Source organism: Raphanus sativus, chromosome 9 (assembly GCF_000801105.2).
Source record: "Raphanus sativus cultivar WK10039 chromosome 9, ASM80110v3, whole genome shotgun sequence".
In the NCBI taxonomy this organism is placed as follows: Eukaryota; Viridiplantae; Streptophyta; class Magnoliopsida; order Brassicales; family Brassicaceae; genus Raphanus; species Raphanus sativus.
This window is the reverse complement of record NC_079519.1, coordinates 30,544,302-30,562,895: the sequence shown is the minus strand read 5'-3', so window position 1 is coordinate 30,562,895 and position 18,594 is coordinate 30,544,302. Positions and strand designations below refer to the sequence as shown.

The 18,594-nt window shown below is 36.5% G+C and overlaps 4 protein-coding genes and 2 pseudogenes across 5 annotated transcripts; all 6 read left to right on the top strand.

Moving 5' to 3' along the window:
• Positions 1-277: 277 nt before the first annotated feature.
• Positions 278-2,417, top strand: LOC108828665 (serine/threonine protein phosphatase 2A 57 kDa regulatory subunit B' kappa isoform). Of its 2 annotated transcripts, XM_018602414.2 has the most exons (3): positions 278-515; positions 596-1,753; positions 1,831-2,417. In XM_018602414.2, exons 2-3 carry the CDS (start codon positions 632-634, stop codon positions 2,185-2,187), a joined length of 1,479 nt encoding a protein of 492 aa, XP_018457916.1. In that variant the 5' UTR covers positions 278-515; positions 596-631; the 3' UTR covers positions 2,188-2,417. The 2 variants fall into 2 exon arrangements, with proteins under 2 accessions (XP_018457916.1, XP_018457915.1); XM_018602413.2 differs by having other exon boundaries at positions 279-1,753.
• A 1,521-nt stretch (positions 2,418-3,938) lies between these two features.
• LOC108826621 (B3 domain-containing protein At5g25470-like) lies at positions 3,939-6,266 on the top strand (annotated as a pseudogene).
• A 388-nt stretch (positions 6,267-6,654) lies between these two features.
• Positions 6,655-7,999, top strand: LOC108825217 (putative F-box protein At5g62660). Its single transcript, XM_018598539.2, has one exon. It carries the CDS (start codon positions 6,764-6,766, stop codon positions 7,997-7,999), a length of 1,236 nt encoding a protein of 411 aa, XP_018454041.2. The 5' UTR covers positions 6,655-6,763.
• Positions 8,000-9,461: 1,462 nt separating this feature from the next.
• LOC108823666 (probable serine/threonine-protein kinase PBL10) lies at positions 9,462-11,978 on the top strand. The gene is made up of 5 exons (XM_056993650.1): positions 9,462-9,603; positions 9,690-9,907; positions 10,313-10,448; positions 10,528-10,670; positions 11,352-11,978. The coding sequence occupies exons 1-5, from the start codon at positions 9,555-9,557 to the stop codon at positions 11,502-11,504; spliced, it is 699 nt and encodes a 232-aa protein (XP_056849630.1). The 5' UTR covers positions 9,462-9,554; the 3' UTR covers positions 11,505-11,978.
• Positions 11,935-15,846, top strand: LOC108826240 (putative nucleobase-ascorbate transporter 10). Its single transcript, XM_056994984.1, is given in 21 exon segments — positions 11,935-11,939; positions 12,400-12,635; positions 12,638-12,679; positions 12,775-12,872; positions 13,305-13,478; positions 13,605-13,705; positions 13,789-13,864; positions 13,944-14,003; positions 14,123-14,200; positions 14,202-14,249; positions 14,251-14,326; positions 14,421-14,518; positions 14,645-14,735; positions 14,832-14,886; positions 15,001-15,070; positions 15,072-15,093; positions 15,202-15,276; positions 15,388-15,504; positions 15,507-15,541; positions 15,629-15,674; positions 15,677-15,846. Coding segments are annotated over 21 exon segments (1,773 nt in total).
• Positions 15,847-17,012: 1,166 nt separating this feature from the next.
• LOC130500220 (cyclin-A2-1-like) overlaps positions 17,013-18,594 on the top strand; it is an 8,103-nt pseudogene continuing 6,521 nt past the window's right edge.

Genomic DNA, 18,594 nt, shown 5'->3' with positions numbered 1-18,594 from the left:
GGCTTTTAGAGTCTTCAGGTGGGTAGACACATGCTCTGCTCCCGTTTCTCTGGACATGATAATTGATAAACCCACCGGCACCAGCTGGTATGCCATCATTCACTTCAATCAGCTGACAAGCAAAAGTAAGACATGTGATTCACATGAATTTTTTAAAAAGAAAAATATCAACAAAGGCCCAAACTCTAAATGGACTTTGGTAATGGCGCACTGGTTACTTAGGATATCTCAAGTGAATCCAACGGTTGTAGTCTATAATTACATGCGATGTGTTAATTTATTATCATCGGGAAAACAGAACAAAAACCGCTGTTTTCAATAAAAACTAAAAAGCAAAAATCCCTGTCTTTAAAGGCAAAACAATCAAGACACCCCAAGGATCATAACCTTCTTTCTTCCTCGATCCAAACTCTGTTTGCTCTCTAGATTCGTAAACTTTCTTCTCTCCCTCGCCATCTCTAGGAATGTCCTGGATACTGAAATCATGACATTAAGATTCGAGGAGAAGAAAGAAGGTAATCATTAAAGGTTTCGAAGTATTGGGCCTTTTCTTCGGATCCCATTACATATCTCCATCTCTTGTGTGTTCTGTCAGATCCGTGTTTTGAGCTTTTGCTTCTTTGGGGGAAGAATGTTCAAGCAATTCCTGAGTAAGCTTCCTCGGAAGTCTTCAAAACCCGACTCAGGAGAGGGAGAGCTCTCTCGCTCTACCTCCGGTCCGGTTCCTGCACCGGTTCGGTCCAACTCAGGGAAACGTATGTCCTCCTCCTCCGCCGTCTTCCCATCAAGCATCGTCGCTGGAATAGAGCCGTTGGTACCGTTCAAAGACGTACCGAACTCCGAGAAACTCAACCTCTTCGTAAGTAAAGTCACCCTCTGCTGCGTCACATTGGATTTCTCACACCAAAGCAATAAAAACTCCATCGAGAAAGATGTGAAAAGACAGACCTTACTCGAGCTTCTCGACTTCGTAGCTTCTTCGGGGGATGTTAGATTCACGGAGCCAGCTGTTCTCGGTATGTGTAGAATGTGCGCTGTGAATCTCTTTAGGGTTTTCCCTCCTAGCTACCGGGAAAAAAACGATGATGATGATGATAATGAGCCGATGTTCGACCCTGCTTGGCCTCATCTGCAGATCGTCTACGATCTTCTGCTTAAGTTCATTACCTCTCCGTGTCTCGACGCTAAAACGGCGAAGAAGTATCTAAACCATGTGTTCATCGTGAGGCTGCTCGACTTGTTTGATTCAGAGGATCCTAGAGAACGGGAGTGTCTGAAGACGGTTCTTCACCGCGTCTACGGGAAGTTCATGGTTCACAGACCGTTTATCCGCAAGTCCATGAGCAATATATTCTACCGGTTTGTGTTCGAGACGGAGAAGCACGGCGGGATCGCCGAGCTTCTGGAGGTTTTCGGGAGCATAGTGAGTGGTTTTGCTCTGCCTTTGAAAGAGGAGCACAAGATGTTTCTGTGGAGAGTTTTGATTCCATTGCACAAGGCGAAGTCTGTTGGGAGCTACTTCCAGCAGCTGACTTACTGCGTGGCTCAGTTTGTTGACAAGGAGCCGAAGCTGGGGAGTGTTGTGGTTAAAGGTTTGTTGAAGTTCTGGCCTGTCACGAATAGTCAGAAGGAAGTGATGTTTCTCGGTGAGGTTGAAGAGGTTGTTGAAGGGATGAGTGTGGTGGAGTTTCGGAAAGTGATGGTTCCTTTGTTCTTGAGGATTGCTTGCTGTGTCAATAGCTCCCACTTTCAGGTATGTTTGATGATCTGCAAGTGCTTAATATAAGTTTTTGGAAGTTTTAAACCTAATGGGCTTTTCTTGGGCTTTAGGTTTCTGAAAGAGCGTTGTTCTTGTGGAACAATGATCAGATTGTGAATTTGATTGCACACAACAAGGAAGCTATTTTACCGATCATGTTCACTGCTTTGGAGAAGAATGCTGAGAATCACTGGAACCAATCTGTGCTAAACCTAACCCTAAATGTAAGAAGAATGTTCTGTGAAATGGACGAGGATTTGTTCGTGTCTTGTCACGCACGGTTTCAAGAGGACGAAGCAAAGCAGTGTTCTGTAACGGAGAAGAGGAAAGAAACATGGGCAAGGCTAGAGAGTGCAGCAAGTATGAAGCCTATAACTGGAAAGACAGCTGTTCTGGTAACTCCTTTAGCAACTTCCATCGCCTGCTAAATCCTCAGACATTTAATTAGAAAATGAAGCATATGACGGAATGTCTGTTGCATAAGCTATAGTGTTTGTAATATTATATAGTTTTGATGCTGTTAGCTGTATTGGTTTTATACTAAATTTCTGCAATGAAACAATGCTGCAGATTTTTCTGTATGAAACTCTTTGTATTTAATTGTTTCAACAATGTCTATGAATATGATTGGTACATGGTAACCATCTTTTGTTGCTAATGTTACACTATTTTATGACCCAGTTTTATAATGGGCCTTTTCTAGCCCAGTTTTAGAATGGATCTTGTCAGACCCAGTAATATAATTCTTTGGCAAACTTGTTCCGTACGAGAGGTCCTCCAAAGTAAGAGTTGCTTTTGATGCATTTCTGATTACTCTATCCTCTCAGAGCATCTCCAACTCTTTTCTATATTTGCCTCTAAATACTATAATAGAGTAAAATCTACTCCAACCCACCTCTATTTCTTCTCCTAAAATAGAGATTTGCTATTTTTTCCTCTATATTTAGGGAAAAAAATAGCATTCCTCTATAATAGAGGCAAACTTTTTTATTTACAAAGTAGTCCTCTAATTTTTGTGATTGTAACTAAAATACTTGTTTATAAGAAATATAATTTTTACATATAAAAGCACAGATTTTTGTTTACGTATTGATTCTTAAATTTTATAACTATAATTATAATTAAAATAAAATATAAATATTATTATTTTATTCAAAAGTCAAGATTTTTTATTTAAATATTAATCAATACAACATATTAAAACAACTTAATACTCTGGTAAATTACTTTCGGATCCATAAAGATTATTAAAATATTATCCAAATGATGTTGATGGAGGAGGAATTTGTTGATCTTGTTGCTGATGACTGCGCTTTTGTAAAATCCGTGCTTTCTCTGCTTGGAAATGTTCACGAACATTTGGATCTTCTATGGAATTTAAATCACAAAATAAAATTTTGTTTTCTTCCTTCATCTCTTTCAAAACATAATTTTGTCTTTGAATCTCCAAGTGTTCCTGTCTTTGTTCACTTGACTTCTTTAGTTGTTCCCTGAATTGGTTATTTCCTCCTTCTAGCTTATTGATAACCGAAGTGGTTTGATCAACAATTTTTCGCTTCATTTTGGATTTCTTTACTCCAAGTGGTCGTGAAGAGGGAGATCCACTAATATTCTCACTCTCATCATTTAAGTTTAGTGAAAAATATTTTGCAGCACAACAAGAAGCATGTAGGAAAGATGTAGAACGTGCATTCGGAGTTTTACAATCACGTTTTGCGATTGTGAAAGGACCGGTACGTTTTTGGAAAAAGAAAGTGCTACATAAAGAAGCTCCACCTCCAGAAGTCGAAATACCAGATGATGAAGATAACCGATTTCAAGAGTTTCTATGTCGATTTAGAAAAATCAAAGATAAAGAAGCTCATTTCTCACTTCGCAATGCATTAATTGATCATTTATGGGAAAACTATAGTAATAATGATGGTTAGATAATATGTATCTTGCTTTATTATTTTTGTTTAATGTCTTTATGTAATAAAATGTTTAAATAATATTTTAATTTTATGAAAAAAAATTCAAAAATTATAATAAAGAGGTTCATTTTCAACATTTATAAGTTAGATGTGTAAAATGTAAAATAAAAAAGAATTTATTAAGAATATTCCTTTTTAGAGGAATAAATAGAGGAATACATTGGAGAGAAACCCACCTCTATTATAGAGTTCCTCTATTATAGAGGAAAAAATAGAAAAATACATTGGAGATGGTCTCAGAAGTCAGAAGAGCAGCATCAGCTAGGGAAAGCTTTCTTCTACTGTTACTGGTACGTGCATTTTACGCTCCGGCAAGCAATTACTTGCGTGATACGCATTTCTATGTTCTTTTTTTTTTCCCTTCTGAAAATAGAAACTGTTCCCCCCAATTTTAACCTAGGGTTTCTCCACAAGTGTCCGTACACATTGTTTGCTTTTCTAACACTTAGGAGTGTATTTTAGCAAAACAATCGACGTGGTGAAAGTGTTATTTTTTCCCAATTTTTACTGTGGCTTTGACACGAGTCATCTTCGTCTTCATTTCACTTACAAACCCTAGTTTCTGAACAGATCTAGCTTTTGAAGCTGAAGGAGGAGGAACCAAAGATAATGTCGCCAAGTAGTATTTTTGCTATGCTTCAAGAAAATGTGAGCAAGCCTCGCTTCTGGAAGTCTCTGTCTCTGGGAGAAACTTGGAAATATAAATCCATGGTAACTCGCAACTATTAGTCTCTCCCCTCTTCTATTCTCAGCTTCCTCAAAAAGAAAAAAAAACAGAGCTACTCTGCTTTTAACTCGCTAAAGTTATAGTTTGTACTCTCATGTTTCCTCTTCTAATAACAGTATTGTTTGTTCGTTGGTTTGGTTTCTTGGTTTACAAAGAGGATTATCCCTGAGGAGTTTTTGAGAAGCACGCTTGGTGCTATTGAGCACAGAGTGGTGTTTAGCGTTTCTTGGGGCAATTCGTGGCAGCTCTGGCTCCAGGGAGACAAGAACGGTGATCTGTTCATGGAAAAAGAAGATTGGGATGAGTTCGTGGATGACAACTTGTTAAGTCCCAACGATGTCTTGTTCTTCACACACCGAGACACGATGTTTATCGAAGTGCGAATCTAACAAACAAGATTCGCACGTATTCAAAGAGATCGTCACGGCACCTCTTCTTGAAGCTGAGCCTGAATCTGAACTGCTTAACCCTAAGCCACAAACTTCTAACGAGGAAACTCCTGCTTCTTCCTCTGCCTCTGGTAAAACCATTTTTATATCGAATGAAATAGAACTATTATCCACTAAGTTTTGATTCTTTCTGTGTTTCAGCAAGTGGAGCGAGACAGGGTTCTGCTCATGTCCTAAACCCTGAGCAGTACCTCTTCAATCCTAACAACCCATACTTTGTGAAGACACTAACTAAAAAGATCGATGTTCTGGTAACGACATTAGCATTTTACTTTCTTTTTGCTGACTAGGCTTCTTAGAAAATTTAGTTTATGTTTACTGAAGCTAAAGACTTGTTTTATCTTATTTTCTGTGTGTGTGTGCAAGTAGTATGTGGGCCATCCGGTGATAGAGAAGTATGGGTTGAACTTTGGTCCCCACAAATCGCCCATGTATTACATCATCTGCAACCAAAAACACGATGCTTTCACTAAGATCTACGGTCGTAACCCTTGTTTCACTGGATGGGCGGCTCTATGTAAGAAGTACAACCTGAAACAAGGAGACAGTGTGATCTGTGAACTTGAACGCTCAGGAGGTGTGGTTACTTCTGTAAGAATCCATTTCGGCGATGAATGAAGAGAGACCGAGACCTCTCTCCTCTATTCTCGTTCCTATGAGTTATGGTTTTATAAACTTGTTGACCAACCTGCTACTATATATTTGCTTAAGTAAACCTTTAAGCTTAAGAGCATCATTATTGGTCGTATGTTAATCAAATGTTCTTAAATTATTTTATTGTTATTTTGTGCTAAAGGATTTGCTAAGGACATTGCTTGAAAAATAGATTATTGGTGAGACCCTTTTTGTTTCTTAAGTTAAATAATTATTTATTTGAATAAGTTAAAACGACGGTGATGTTGTTGTAAGAGAGTCGGAGATTCTGGAGAGAAGCGAAGGACTCGAAAACATCAGGCAAGACGCCGGAGATCGTGGTGTTGTCGAGGGAGAGGGTGGTGAGGGAAGATGAGTCCGCGAGCTCCGACGAAAGCTCAGGACCTGGAGGCTGGTGAGTCCGGCGAAAGCTCCGTCATCTGCGGTGATGGATGTGGTGAGGGAAGAGACGGGAAGAGGAGGAAGAGGAGGAGGTGAGGCGTGGGAGCCTCCATGGATTGGAGAACATGCAGAAGGAAGAAGAAGGAGAAGAAGGTTGGGTATGGTGAAAATTAGGCTTTGTGATGATGTTGGAGGAGAGAGATGATGACGTGTGTTGTTAACAAACGATCCAAGAGATCCCTTAATTAACAAACGTTTGTTTGGTATTTTAGCCTTTTTAATTTATTTTAAATGCTTTAATTACTAACATATCTGTCTAACATACTCCAATAATGATGCTCTTAGTAGTCTAATGTAAGAGATTTCTTTTGACTCTTTAGATTAATTGATGCTTGGTATGATTATGAAGTGTTAGGTGCTTTATGAGTAAAGTTCCTTAGAATGATATATTTGATTTTAGAAGTAAAGTTTGCATCATTCCATTATTCGAATTTACTTGAATATGTCAGATTTGCTGCATACACACACTTTTATTCTTGTAAATTTGTATACAAAACGTAAAACGGCAACGTTTCTATTGCCTTCTTATACAAGAAATTATATAGGTTAAAAAGTGAGCCCATCAACCCATGCCAAATCAATAAGCCTAGCTAAAATTTACGTTAAATTATTTCATCAACCCTCGAGAGTAATTAGAAAAAAAGAATCCGATTCTACAAAGATCTCTTCAGACCCTAGTTGGTGAACCTTAACTCTGTCTAGTCTTCCTCTGTTCTGTCTTTTAAAATCTCTCTATTGAGTTAGACATAGTCACATAGCTATGGTTAAGTATCTGTCTCTGAGTTCGGCTAGAAGAAGAAACGACTTCGTGGCAGCGCCAGAGATTTCTTTTGATCTCATGATTGAAATCCTGAGTAGATTGCCTGTTAAATCGCTTATGAGGTTCAAGTGTGTCTCAAAGCTCTGGTCTTCTCTGATCCGTTCTCGATATTTTAGCAACCTTTATCTCAAGGTCGCATCATCTCCATCGCGACTGATGCGACCACTTGGTGTATACATGAGTTTGAATTTGAGTTTGACTTCGGATGGACACTACAATTGTGATTCGATGGAGTTTTGCCGCAACACTGAAAAGTTTGAACTGCTATCCTTAAGGTTATCTTTGTCGTCTAGTAATAGTGATGAATCATCGTTAGAACAAGATTTGACTTTCCCAGGGATGGGAGGATACAATATGGTATCTCTTCGCGGTTTGATTTTATACACTGTTTGCAGAAAAGCATGTATCTATAATCCCTCCACTAGACAAAGCTTAACCTTACCCGCAGTCAAATCCAACATTTTTGCTCAGCAAGAACGTAATAAGCATGTCTTCTACTTTTTCGGACATGATCATGTTCATGATCAATACAAAATAGTCTGCAATGTTGTGGTAATCTCGCGAGATTACAAGAAGATAATAACCAACGAGTTTTGGGTCTTTGTACTGGAACCCAGAGGTTTTTGGAAAAGAATCGAGTATGATGATCAACCTCACCTTCCAACAAAACAAGGACTCTGCATCAACGGAGTTATATATTATCTGGCTTCCAATCCTACATGTCATGTTTACTGTTTTGACGTTAGGTCCGAAGAGTTCCGTGTGATCCAAGCACCCCATTTAGAGTATCAGCATTGTAAGTCCTTGGGTTTCATAGAGCACGGTGGAAAACCAGCAATCTTTGATTGTACACGTATTAGAGAAACGGGTGTGTTCGAGTTGTGGATCTTGGAGGTGGATGGTGGAACATGGTGGAGGAAGTCTCTGGTTTTGAAGCTTTGTCAGATGCATTTAGTGTATGATATTAACCGTAAGAAGTTGATTGTGCATGGTACGGATCAGAACAATGAGGTTATCTTGGCGTTGACTCGTCCTTGTTATATTCTCTATTATGATCTGATAAAGAATGATTTGAGAAAGGTTAATATCATCAGAGCAACAAGGCCGTATGAGCGGCAAGACGTGTGTTTCAAGGTTATGGATAAATGTGAAAACATCATGCAGTTGGAAACTTGAATAGTGTTTATTCTATAAGATTTTATCATTATCGAATTGAACTATTTTATTTGTTTTGCAAACAAACAAAACAATGGTTTAATATCTGTGATTCTTTTATCATTATCTAATTGAACTATTTTACTTGTTACAAACAAACAAAACAATAGTTAATATGTTAATGTTGTGGTTAAAACAAAGTCTTTGATGTTTAATATCATCAAGGAGCTATATATATAAATAATGTTTATATGGTTTTTCTTTGAATTTGTTCTCTAAAAATTCTGGTCTGGAGTACATGTGGGGCTCCTACAGTTGTCAGGAGACTGCTAGCTCAACACACACATGAGCTTACATCCACGAATACAAATTTTGATTTGTCGTCTCAAGTGAATTCCACAAAACAAATAGTTCATTTGTTGTTATTGATCTGCAGTACTCGGCCTCGGTTCGAGTCAGACGAGAATCAGCAACTGTGACTAAGCCAAAGCCAAAGACCGTTATAAGTTAACATATCCATAGGCAGTGGCTCAGTGTCTTGCTTTCTTGCACTCTTGGAAGAAAACCAGTCTCTATCGCAGATATCTCACCGCTTCTAAAATCCTGCTCGATTTGCTATGGATTTGCTTTCCCTTTTTTTTTCTTGAAAACTTGCTCCCCTCCCTTACAAATGACAACATCTTTGAGGGTACGCAGGAGTTCAACGCAAGAGTTTCCTATTTCTGACTCAAAAACCTATCTTCTGATGATGAAAGTTCGTACGTCTCCTCCTATTATGCTGAACCAGCAAGGTTTCATTACGCACCTCCCGAATTCATAATATCAGGCAACAATATTTCCTTTGCTCATTCTCCCCAATATTTTCACATAACCATTGAATTATAAGGTCACTGTCCTGACGAAGTACAGGGAAGTTTGCTCATGCTATACGGAATGACACGGAAAACATTGCTGAGATGATTGATCCGGATTTAGAGAATAGCTATCCTCTTGAAAAGGGATGCGTATGTGCGAGATTATAAAACAATGCCTTGAGGAAATCCCAAAGAATCGATCATCCATGCAACAGGTGCTGGATAATTTGAATGGTATAGCTCGGATCTGAGGACAAGTACACTAAGAATCGTAAACGCTTTCCACTATAAGACAGCTATAAACATAGTCGATGTACGCATATGCACATATATATTGTATTAAACAAGTGTGCACGGTCGTGTTTTTCAATGCGGTTCAAATGTTACGCGCCTCTCTTCAAGTGCAATCATCTTCAAACAAAATAAATTACCTACAACAAATCCTTTTAGAGACAACAGAATGAAATGTTTAAAAAAAAAAAAGACAGCAGAATGAAAATATAAAATAGCTCTCTCCCGAAGCAATTGACAAAGCGGAGTCGTATTTTTCAGCATAGAATAGTTGACTTTGTCAGAAACGCGGATGGCACTCGGTACCTTTCAACGCGTTTACGTTGACTTGTCAAGACACAGACCAGCTTATTGGTTGTTTTTACTCTATCGAAGATCTAAAAAACAGTACATAAAAAGATCTTCTTCTTCATCAGTCAGTCAGAATCGGGATGGGTAACTGTCACACACTTTTCACCGGACAACCTGATCCTATTTCAAGTAAGTATTATAAGAATCTCAGTGTATTTGACAAGTATATATAGAGGATATTATTTCCATTTCTTGGTACTACTATATATGTACAGCGGAAGAGCGTGTGAAAGTCTTCACGGTGGCGGAGCTGAAAAAAACAACTAAGGATTTTAGTAAGGGGATGGTAAAAGGAGAGCGCTTTGGCAGCCATGTCAGGGGATACATCAACCCCAAGACATTATCCCCAGCCAAAGAAGGGGTTGGCATGGCCGTAGCGGTTAAGAGATTTTACATGTTCAAGGATCTTGATCAAGATTTGCAAGATTGGCTTGTAAGTAATTATGATTTTTTAGTGCCAGACCATAAATATATATTTATAATTAACAAACAAAATAACCAAGTATTTGTAAAAAAAATAAAAATAGAAAAAATACTCTTAGATAGCATTAAATTAAGTTTTATTTAAAAATTAGCAAAAAGAGGAAAATCATCAAAATGATCTTGGTAAAAGTTCAAAATACATTTTTTATCTATTGTTTATGTTTAGTGATTATAGTGTTGGATTTTAGTATTTACGGGGCTGAGTTTTAATTAAGGTTTAGAGTGTTAGCTATTTTAGTATTTTTATTGATTGATAAATGCTATTTTGGAGATTTTTTTAAAAGATTTTTTTATGATAAAAGCTAAAAATTTGCCCATAACAATACTAGCTGAATATATAAACTGAGATTTGTAGATTGACCTAGAGTTTCTACGACGTAACTCTCATCCGAGCTTGGTGAAGCTCATTGGCTATGGTTCGGATCGTCGTACGTTGTTCATTGTCGCTGAATACTTTCCAATCGGAAGCCTAGAAAATCACATCTATAGAGGTAAAGACGTTAAGCCGAAGTTTATGCATTCGTCTCCTTTTTGGCATTGATGCATGGTTGATGACACATTTTCACACAGAGACTCGTCCAAAGCCGTTGTCCTGGGAGACGCGACTTAACATATCCATAGGAGTGGCTCAGTGTCTTGCTTTCTTGCACTCTTGGAAGAAAACCAGTCTTTCTCGCCGATATCTCACCGCTTCTAAAATCCTGCTCGATTTGGTAAGGATTGTCTTTTTTTTTTGTTAAGAATTATCGATCCTTTTTTTTTTTTTGGGCAACAGAATTATCGATCCTTATATTACTTAATTCTTTGATACAGAGAATTTTATTAGAGAAATATTCTAGGATAGCACCAAAATTGGTTTTTGTTACTAAAATATTTTATTAAAAAATAAATATACATTTATACACATTAGATTAACTAATCTACACTTTAAGGTTTGAAGTTGAGGTGTAAGGATATGGGATTGAGGTTTCAAATTTTATAAAATTAAAAATAAATATTAAAAAATTTAAAATAAAAATTTTAAAAATAGTTTCAAAAAGTATTTTCAAATTTCAAAAATAAAATTTCAAAAAATAAATTTCAAAAAAAGTTATAAAAAATTTATTTATTTATTTATATTTGTATGTCTAGGGTATATGAGTTTTTTTACCTATTAATAAAAACAGTTTGGTCATTTTTTACCTAAAATCTATTTTTATGACAAAAAAATTAAAATAATCTATTTATTAGAATTGCATATTTTATTACTGAGTTCCAGCCGTTTCAGGTGGAAGCCTTCTCTCATAACTTCTACTGTCAATTACAAGAGTTTACACAAACACAAATTGTGTACACCTTTTCTTCTTGAAAACTTGCTTCCTTCCTTTATAAATGACATCTTTGAGGGTATGCAGGAGTTCAACGCAAGAGTTTCCTATTACGGACTCAAAAACCTACCTTATATTGAAGAAGGGACACACGTCCCCTCGTTAGATTACGCACCTCCCGAATACATTATTATCAGGCAACAAATTTCCCCTTGCTCCTCCCCCAAAGTTTTCAAATAACCACTGAATTTTAAGACACTGATGTTACGAGTTTGCAATTACTAAAATACAGGGAAGTTGGACATGTCGGGCGATGTGTTACAGCTTTGGTGCTATACTGCTCCAGATGTTAACTGGTTTAAAAATGCGGCACATAATTCTAAAAATACGAAATGACAGTGAAAGCATTGCTGAGATGATCGATCCAGATCTAGAGAATAGCTATCCTCTTCAAGAGGGGATGCGTATGTGCGAGATTATTAAACAATGCCTTGAGGAAGACCCGAAGAATCGACCATCCATGCAACAGGTGCTGGATAGTTTGAATGGGATAGCTCGGACTTGAGTAAGAGTTGTAAAGGCTAAAAAAATATTTCCACTAGCTATAAGACAATTATAATATAGTCGAAATACGCATATGCATATATACATTTGTATTAAACAAGTGCGAATGGAGTTAGTATATGTCAATAAGTAACTTTATTTGTTTTCAAATCAGATGAAAGGGTGTTTCAAAATCTCCGGATCTGTTAATACGGTCAATTAAATCTCAATGGATTTGTATTTCGAATTCCATGTACCAAACGGACGTTATCGAGCCTTTTATTATTACATTAATTGATAAAAATGTAAATCATAAATTTTTAATTTTTTCGTTTATAAGTTGTGGAAACGTTAAAGAGTTTTAACCCAAACCTTTTTGACTTCTCATTCACTCTATAGTCTATACCTTCTCGGCTTATCGATCTCGTTCAAACAAAGAAAGCTTCGTTGATCTCCCTCTCACGTGGACTCCTTTTTTAAAAGTAAGTTTATGTAATTGATCGTAAACATGATATATTAATGTAGATACAATATGTACACTAAACGATACAAAATGATCGATACACTTTATTTTGGTCTACCTTGAATATAGAAGACAAAAATTCAACCACGTCCATGGCAATGGAGGGGGCAACGGCGGTGGTGGAAACAATAACAACAATGGAGGTGCCAACGGCGGTGGGGGAAACAATAACAACAATGGAGGTGCCAACGGCGGTGGGGGAAACAATAACAACAATGGAGGTGCCAACGGCGGTGGGGGAAACAATAACAACAGAGGAGGGGGCAATAGGACGGTGGAGTTACAGCCCCACCCGGTGAAAGAACAACTCCTGGAATTCAGTATTGTGTCAACAGTCCTCCTCCTTGGTGTATGTTTTAACAAAAAATTAAATCGTTTTGCTAATTTAGTTTGCTTATGTTTAAACAACTTATGTGTGTAACTAATATTGTTCTGGTGTTACAGTTGAAGCGTTAGTGTTGGGTTTTCAGCATTATTTGTTGAGTCTTGGCATCACGGTTCTTATTCCAAGCCTTTTAGTTCCACACATGGGAGGTGGTGATGTAAGTTTGATCTAACTTCATTTTATGACTGTGTTTTACCTATAATTTTCAAATAAATTTTTTGTTTCTTAAGGTATAAAGGTTAGAAAGTTTAAAGACTTATATACATATTTTCATAATTATTAACAAATCTCAACGTCTACATAATGTAGGCTTCTAGATTTTGATTTTACAATCATGTTAAACAAAACAAATTATTCATTTCTGGACATTTTTTTTTAAAAGAATTTTTGGAGCTATTTGAGTGGTAGTTAACAAATATACCTCAAGATCGTTTATATACCGATCAAACTAATATTTTTGTTTTAATGAAATCTTAAGAATCATAAAAAGGATTATTTAACATTAAAAATGTTTCAAATTATTCAATTTTCGGTGTATATTTTTTAAACTATTCAAAATTTATGTCTTGAATTATGATTTCTCAGGCAGAAGAAGGCTAGAGTTATACAAACAATGCTATTTGTATCTGGACTAACAACATTGCTCCAGTCTTTCTTTGGAACTCGATTGCCTGTGATAGCGGCTCCTTCTTATGCCTATATCATACCTATCACTTCCATCATTTCCTCAACCCGCTTCACTTACTACACTGATCCTTTTGAAGTAAGTCTTAACATTAGTTTCATCATTTATTCTTACGAACCGGTAATCCTTTTGAAGTAAGCCTTTTAGTTTATTCTTACAAACTAAATTTCACTGATAAAACGGTTGGACCACATAATTTAATAGAGGTTTGTGGGAACAATGAGAAGCATACAAGGGGCTCTGATTATCGCCGGCTGTTTCCAAGTTCTTGTATGTTTCTTAGGCCTATGGAGAAATGTCGTAAGGTAAATAACTAATATTACTTCACTTAATCTGAAGTGGGACTCATAAACTAAACAGAACTATATTTTTGTTGTGTGTTTATTAGATTTCTAAGCCCACTCTCAATTGCTCCTTTGGCAACGTTTGCTGGACTAGGACTCTACCAAATCGGCTTCCCTTTGGTATGTTTTCCATACTCTCATTTTTGTTGGTTATTGAAAACTTTATATTATTGATGTTTATCATGTATTTTTTTTCTAGTTGGCGAGATGCGTTGAAGTGGGACTTCCCGGGTTGATTTTACTTGTTTTAGTCACCCAGGTAAAGGTCTAAACAATTGCTTCTTTTATTACACGTGATTATATAAAAAACTAAATATTTGGTATACAAGTTCACGTACAAACTTAATGAACGTCCATGTTTTTCTTTGTGTAATGTAGTACTTACCGCGCTTTCTGAAGATGAAGAAAGGGGTGTTTTGGGATGGATCAAGATGTGACCGTTATGGGATGATGATATTGCATTCCATTGGTTTGGTTGTTAGCTCTATTACTCACATCGAGTGGTTGTATACAACCATAAATCTCAAACTACTCAAATCAGTTGCCGTACAGACCGTAATGGTCTTATCACCACACTCCTTGGTCAGTTTTCTACTTGAATGTTTTATATTTGGCGATTTCACTATTTAGTTACAACTTTATTGTTTCTATATTCTCTCTATGTGAATTACAATAGGATATACTTTACCATATCCTTTCCAATGGGGAAGCCCAACCTTCTACTTCACTGATTCTTTTGCGATGATGGCTGCCTCTTTCGTCACTCTATTTGAGGTTACTCTTTCGTTTTGTATATGAAATTGATCATTTGAATTTTAGTACTAAATACTGAAATCATGGACACATAAAGTTTAATTTACTATTACAATAAGAGTGCAAGTTTGTTACATATTATTGCAGTCGACCGGTTTGTTCTACGCATCTGCAAGATATGGAAGTGCGACACCGATCCCACCATCAGTTATCAGCCGTGGTACTGGCTGGCTGGTTAGTCTAAGAGGAACTTACTTAGTTGCATTGTCTTTAACCGTTTGTTAATTATGTTTTATTAACATCTTTTAAATATATGATTGCATATCGTGAGGAGTTGGAGTATTACTCAATGGCATGCTTGGAGGCGTCTCAGGGATCACAACCTCATCGTAACGAACCTCATTTCTAAATTAACTTTTTATTTATTTCTTGAGCATTTATTATTTTTTAAAGTATTAATTATGGTAAACGCTAATTATTATATGGTTAACGTTAATGTTCAGAGAAAATATTGGAATTTTGGCCATGACTAAAATTGGGAGTCGAAGAGTGATACAAATTTCGGCTGCCTTCATTGATTTTCTTCTCCATTTTCGGTATTATATATATATATACTTTCTGTTATAAACTATATCTTCATGTATAAATGAATTTGCTGGATATTTTTCCAGTTTACTTTCTTATTTCTATTTATCAAAATGCAGGAAAATTGGAGCTTTTTCGCGTCCATACCATTACAATCATGGCGTCCGTTTACTGCATGGTCTTGTGTTTTGTGTGTAAGTCTCTTCATCACATCACACTTTTACTATCAAATTAAATTACATTTTCATATAATAATATGCTTTGTTTTTTCACTAAAAATCCAAATCAAATTCAATGCAATGTAGCTTCTGCGGGCATTAGCTTTCTACAGTTTTGCAACCTCAACAGCTTCAACACCAAATTCATTTTGGGATTTTCATTTTTCATGGCTATTTCAATCCCTCAATACTTCAGAGAATACTATTGGAATGGTGGCGGGGTGATCATCACTCGAACTGGGTCAGTACATTCCCTTATATACTTTGTGAAAAGAATTAAAACATTACTTATCAAATTTGTGCTTTTCTTGGATTATATACGAAACAGTTGGAAGATGTGATAAGAGTGATATTCATGTCACATACAACGGTTGCGGAATGATAGCAATAGTGCTTGATTGCACATTGTCTCGTGAGAGCGATGAAGCCAGGAAAGATTGTGGGCTAAAATGGTGGGAGAAGTTTCGACTATACAATCTTGATGTCCGAAACGATGAGTTTTATGGTCTACCTTGCTGCCTCAACAAATTCTTCCCTTCTCACTGAAACTATCACAAATATATTTCTTTGTAGTATTTTGCCTTTAGAATATTTTATTTATTCTCATGTCCTAGAATTTTTATAGAGTTTGTTATATTTTTCTATTTTATTTAGCTGGTTACATATTTATCTTCAATTTTTATATGCTATATAATAGTTTGTGCTATAATTAATTACAAAAAAAATTCCAAACATATATAGTAAGTTAAACTCAATTTATAAATTGAATTCTATTAAACTCTACAATTCAGTTCAAATAAAATAAACGTGTTATTTCTGTAAAACAAAAAAGAAAATAAAACAAATATTTGTACTTTCACTGATTTTATAAAAATAATAATTTCGCGCGTAATAAACTAATTACCAATGATTATCTAAACACACACACTTTGTAAATTGGAGGACATAGATTGGGCTTTGAACAAAACAAAACATAGATAACAGGTTTTCGTTGGAGAGTATAAATTGTCGGGTTCGTTAAGGGTTCCAGTGGGCTTTTAGGGTTTTAGAGCGGTAAGGAAACAGACGCGGAGAATAGGCGCGTAACGGCTTATTATTTTATTAATTTGAAATTAGAAAAGGAAATTTACTGAAACGGACCGGACGTCAAAGTGTCAGATGTCACTCTGACACTCTCAATAATCTGACAACTGTTCAAATCGTTAGTTTTTCTTTTATTTATTTTTCTATTTCTGATATAGAAATTCGAACAAGATCATAGAATCCCGCTCCTCCTCCTCCTCCTCCTCCTCCTCCTCCTATTTCAACAAGCCTTCTCCACTGGAGATTCGCAGTTTTCCATATTCATGATCTGAAGGTATCATCACTTCTCCATATTATCTGAAATTTGTTGATCTGTTAGATTGTTCTGTTTCATGATTGATCTATGTTTTCAGACAGTGTTTCGCTCTCTTGTTTTCTCTTTTCTTCTTGTTATTTGCGCGGGATGGTTAAGACAATAATGATCAATAGTTTTTTGTTACATATGATTTGTTGTCCAAGATGAGAAACATTTGTGATAAATCTATCTCAATTTAACCTTTTTTTTTTAAATATGTTTACGTTCTGCAGGCTATAATAAGATCATGCGTAGAGGTTCTTCAATGCAGTCTAAGGGCTAACAAAGGAAACAATCTCTACTGCGAACTGGACAAGAGAATGTGAGTCACTCGATGTCACGAGCCAAGGCGGCATTTGGAGCGTCGATATCTCCATCGAAACCCACTTTTAAACAGGCGCCAATGCATAAAAAAGCGAATGCATCAGATGATATAAAAGATTGTTGTCAACACAAGAGACGTTCGGTGCTCAAGGATGTTACTAACTCTTTGGCCTGTTTGGATGGGACAATGTTAAGGTAACGATCCCTTAGAAGTACCTTCTTTATTGATATAGTGATGTGATGATGATGCGTATAACGTGATAATCATCCAAGAATCTAGAGGCGTGTTGGTGTTTTGAATTGCGTTCTTGATTCTTATATATAACGTGACAGGCTAGCAAGAGAGACCAAGATGTGGATGCCGAAAAATCTAAACTAGCAGAAGATTTGTCAAAGATTAGGATGGTTGAATCTGCTACAAACTCTAAAGATGGAGATCAAGTATGATGACTAAACTAAATAATTCACAAATGCTGAAAAATAATAAGTAACCATATATCATATTTCAAAACATTATCAGAGAATCAATTGTTAAATGAAGCATATACCTAACTGTATGTTTCTCAAATTTACTCGGGATTTTTGCAGAAGAAGACGGATATGATTTCGGAGCTATCTTAAGCCTGTAGATATTGATTCCAATGACCAAGATCCCAAGTTTTGTAGCTTATATGCTGCAAATATGTTATGACAGTTTTCATGTTGCAGAGGTTTGAACTAAACGATATCTTATTCTATTATTTCCACCAGATGATAACATACTGAGATTCTAAGCTATAGCTCTGTTTTATTGTTGTTGGTACAGCTTGATCAAAGACCTTCAACTAGCTATATGGTGCAAGTACGCGAGATATCGGTCCAGGCATGCGTGGGATTCTCATTGATTGGCTTGTGGAGGTACACTACTACTTCAAAACCATTTGTTAAAGAGTAAGAGCCACTGTTAGTAATGCTATTTCTTGTAGGTTTCTGAAGAGTACAGCTGGCTTCAGATACTCTATACCTTGCAGTGAATCTATTGATCGGTTCCTGTCCAACAATTACATTGAAAAAACGGAGGCTACAGCTTCTTGGTGTCACTTGCATGCTAATAGCCTCGTGAGTTCCCCATTTCTAACATTCGCTTTTGCAATGAGTGTAGAAATGTCAGCACAAGTAAATTAACTAGACATTATTCGTTGTGAGTCTCTGAAGGAAGTATGAAGAGATATGTGCACCAAGGTTGGGAAGAGTTCTGCTTCATTACAGACATACATACACAAGACTCGATAGTGGTGGCCATGGAGACTCGAGTTTTAAACTTTCTGCACTTTCGTTTATCAGTTCCAACCACCAAAACGTTTCTCAGGTAATACAATGAACGCTATATTTACTTTCAATCTAAACAGTATGTATTATTATAAAGTCATTTTCATCTTCTGCGTTTCAGGCGGTTCATTCAAGCAGCTCAAGCGTCTGATCAGGCTCACCACATTGAGATGAAGTCCTTAGCAAACTATCTTGCCAGAACTGACTCTTGTGGAGTATAGTTTTCTAAGGTTCTTGCCGTCTCTAATTGCTGCCTCAGCTGTTTTTCTTAGCAAGATGGACGC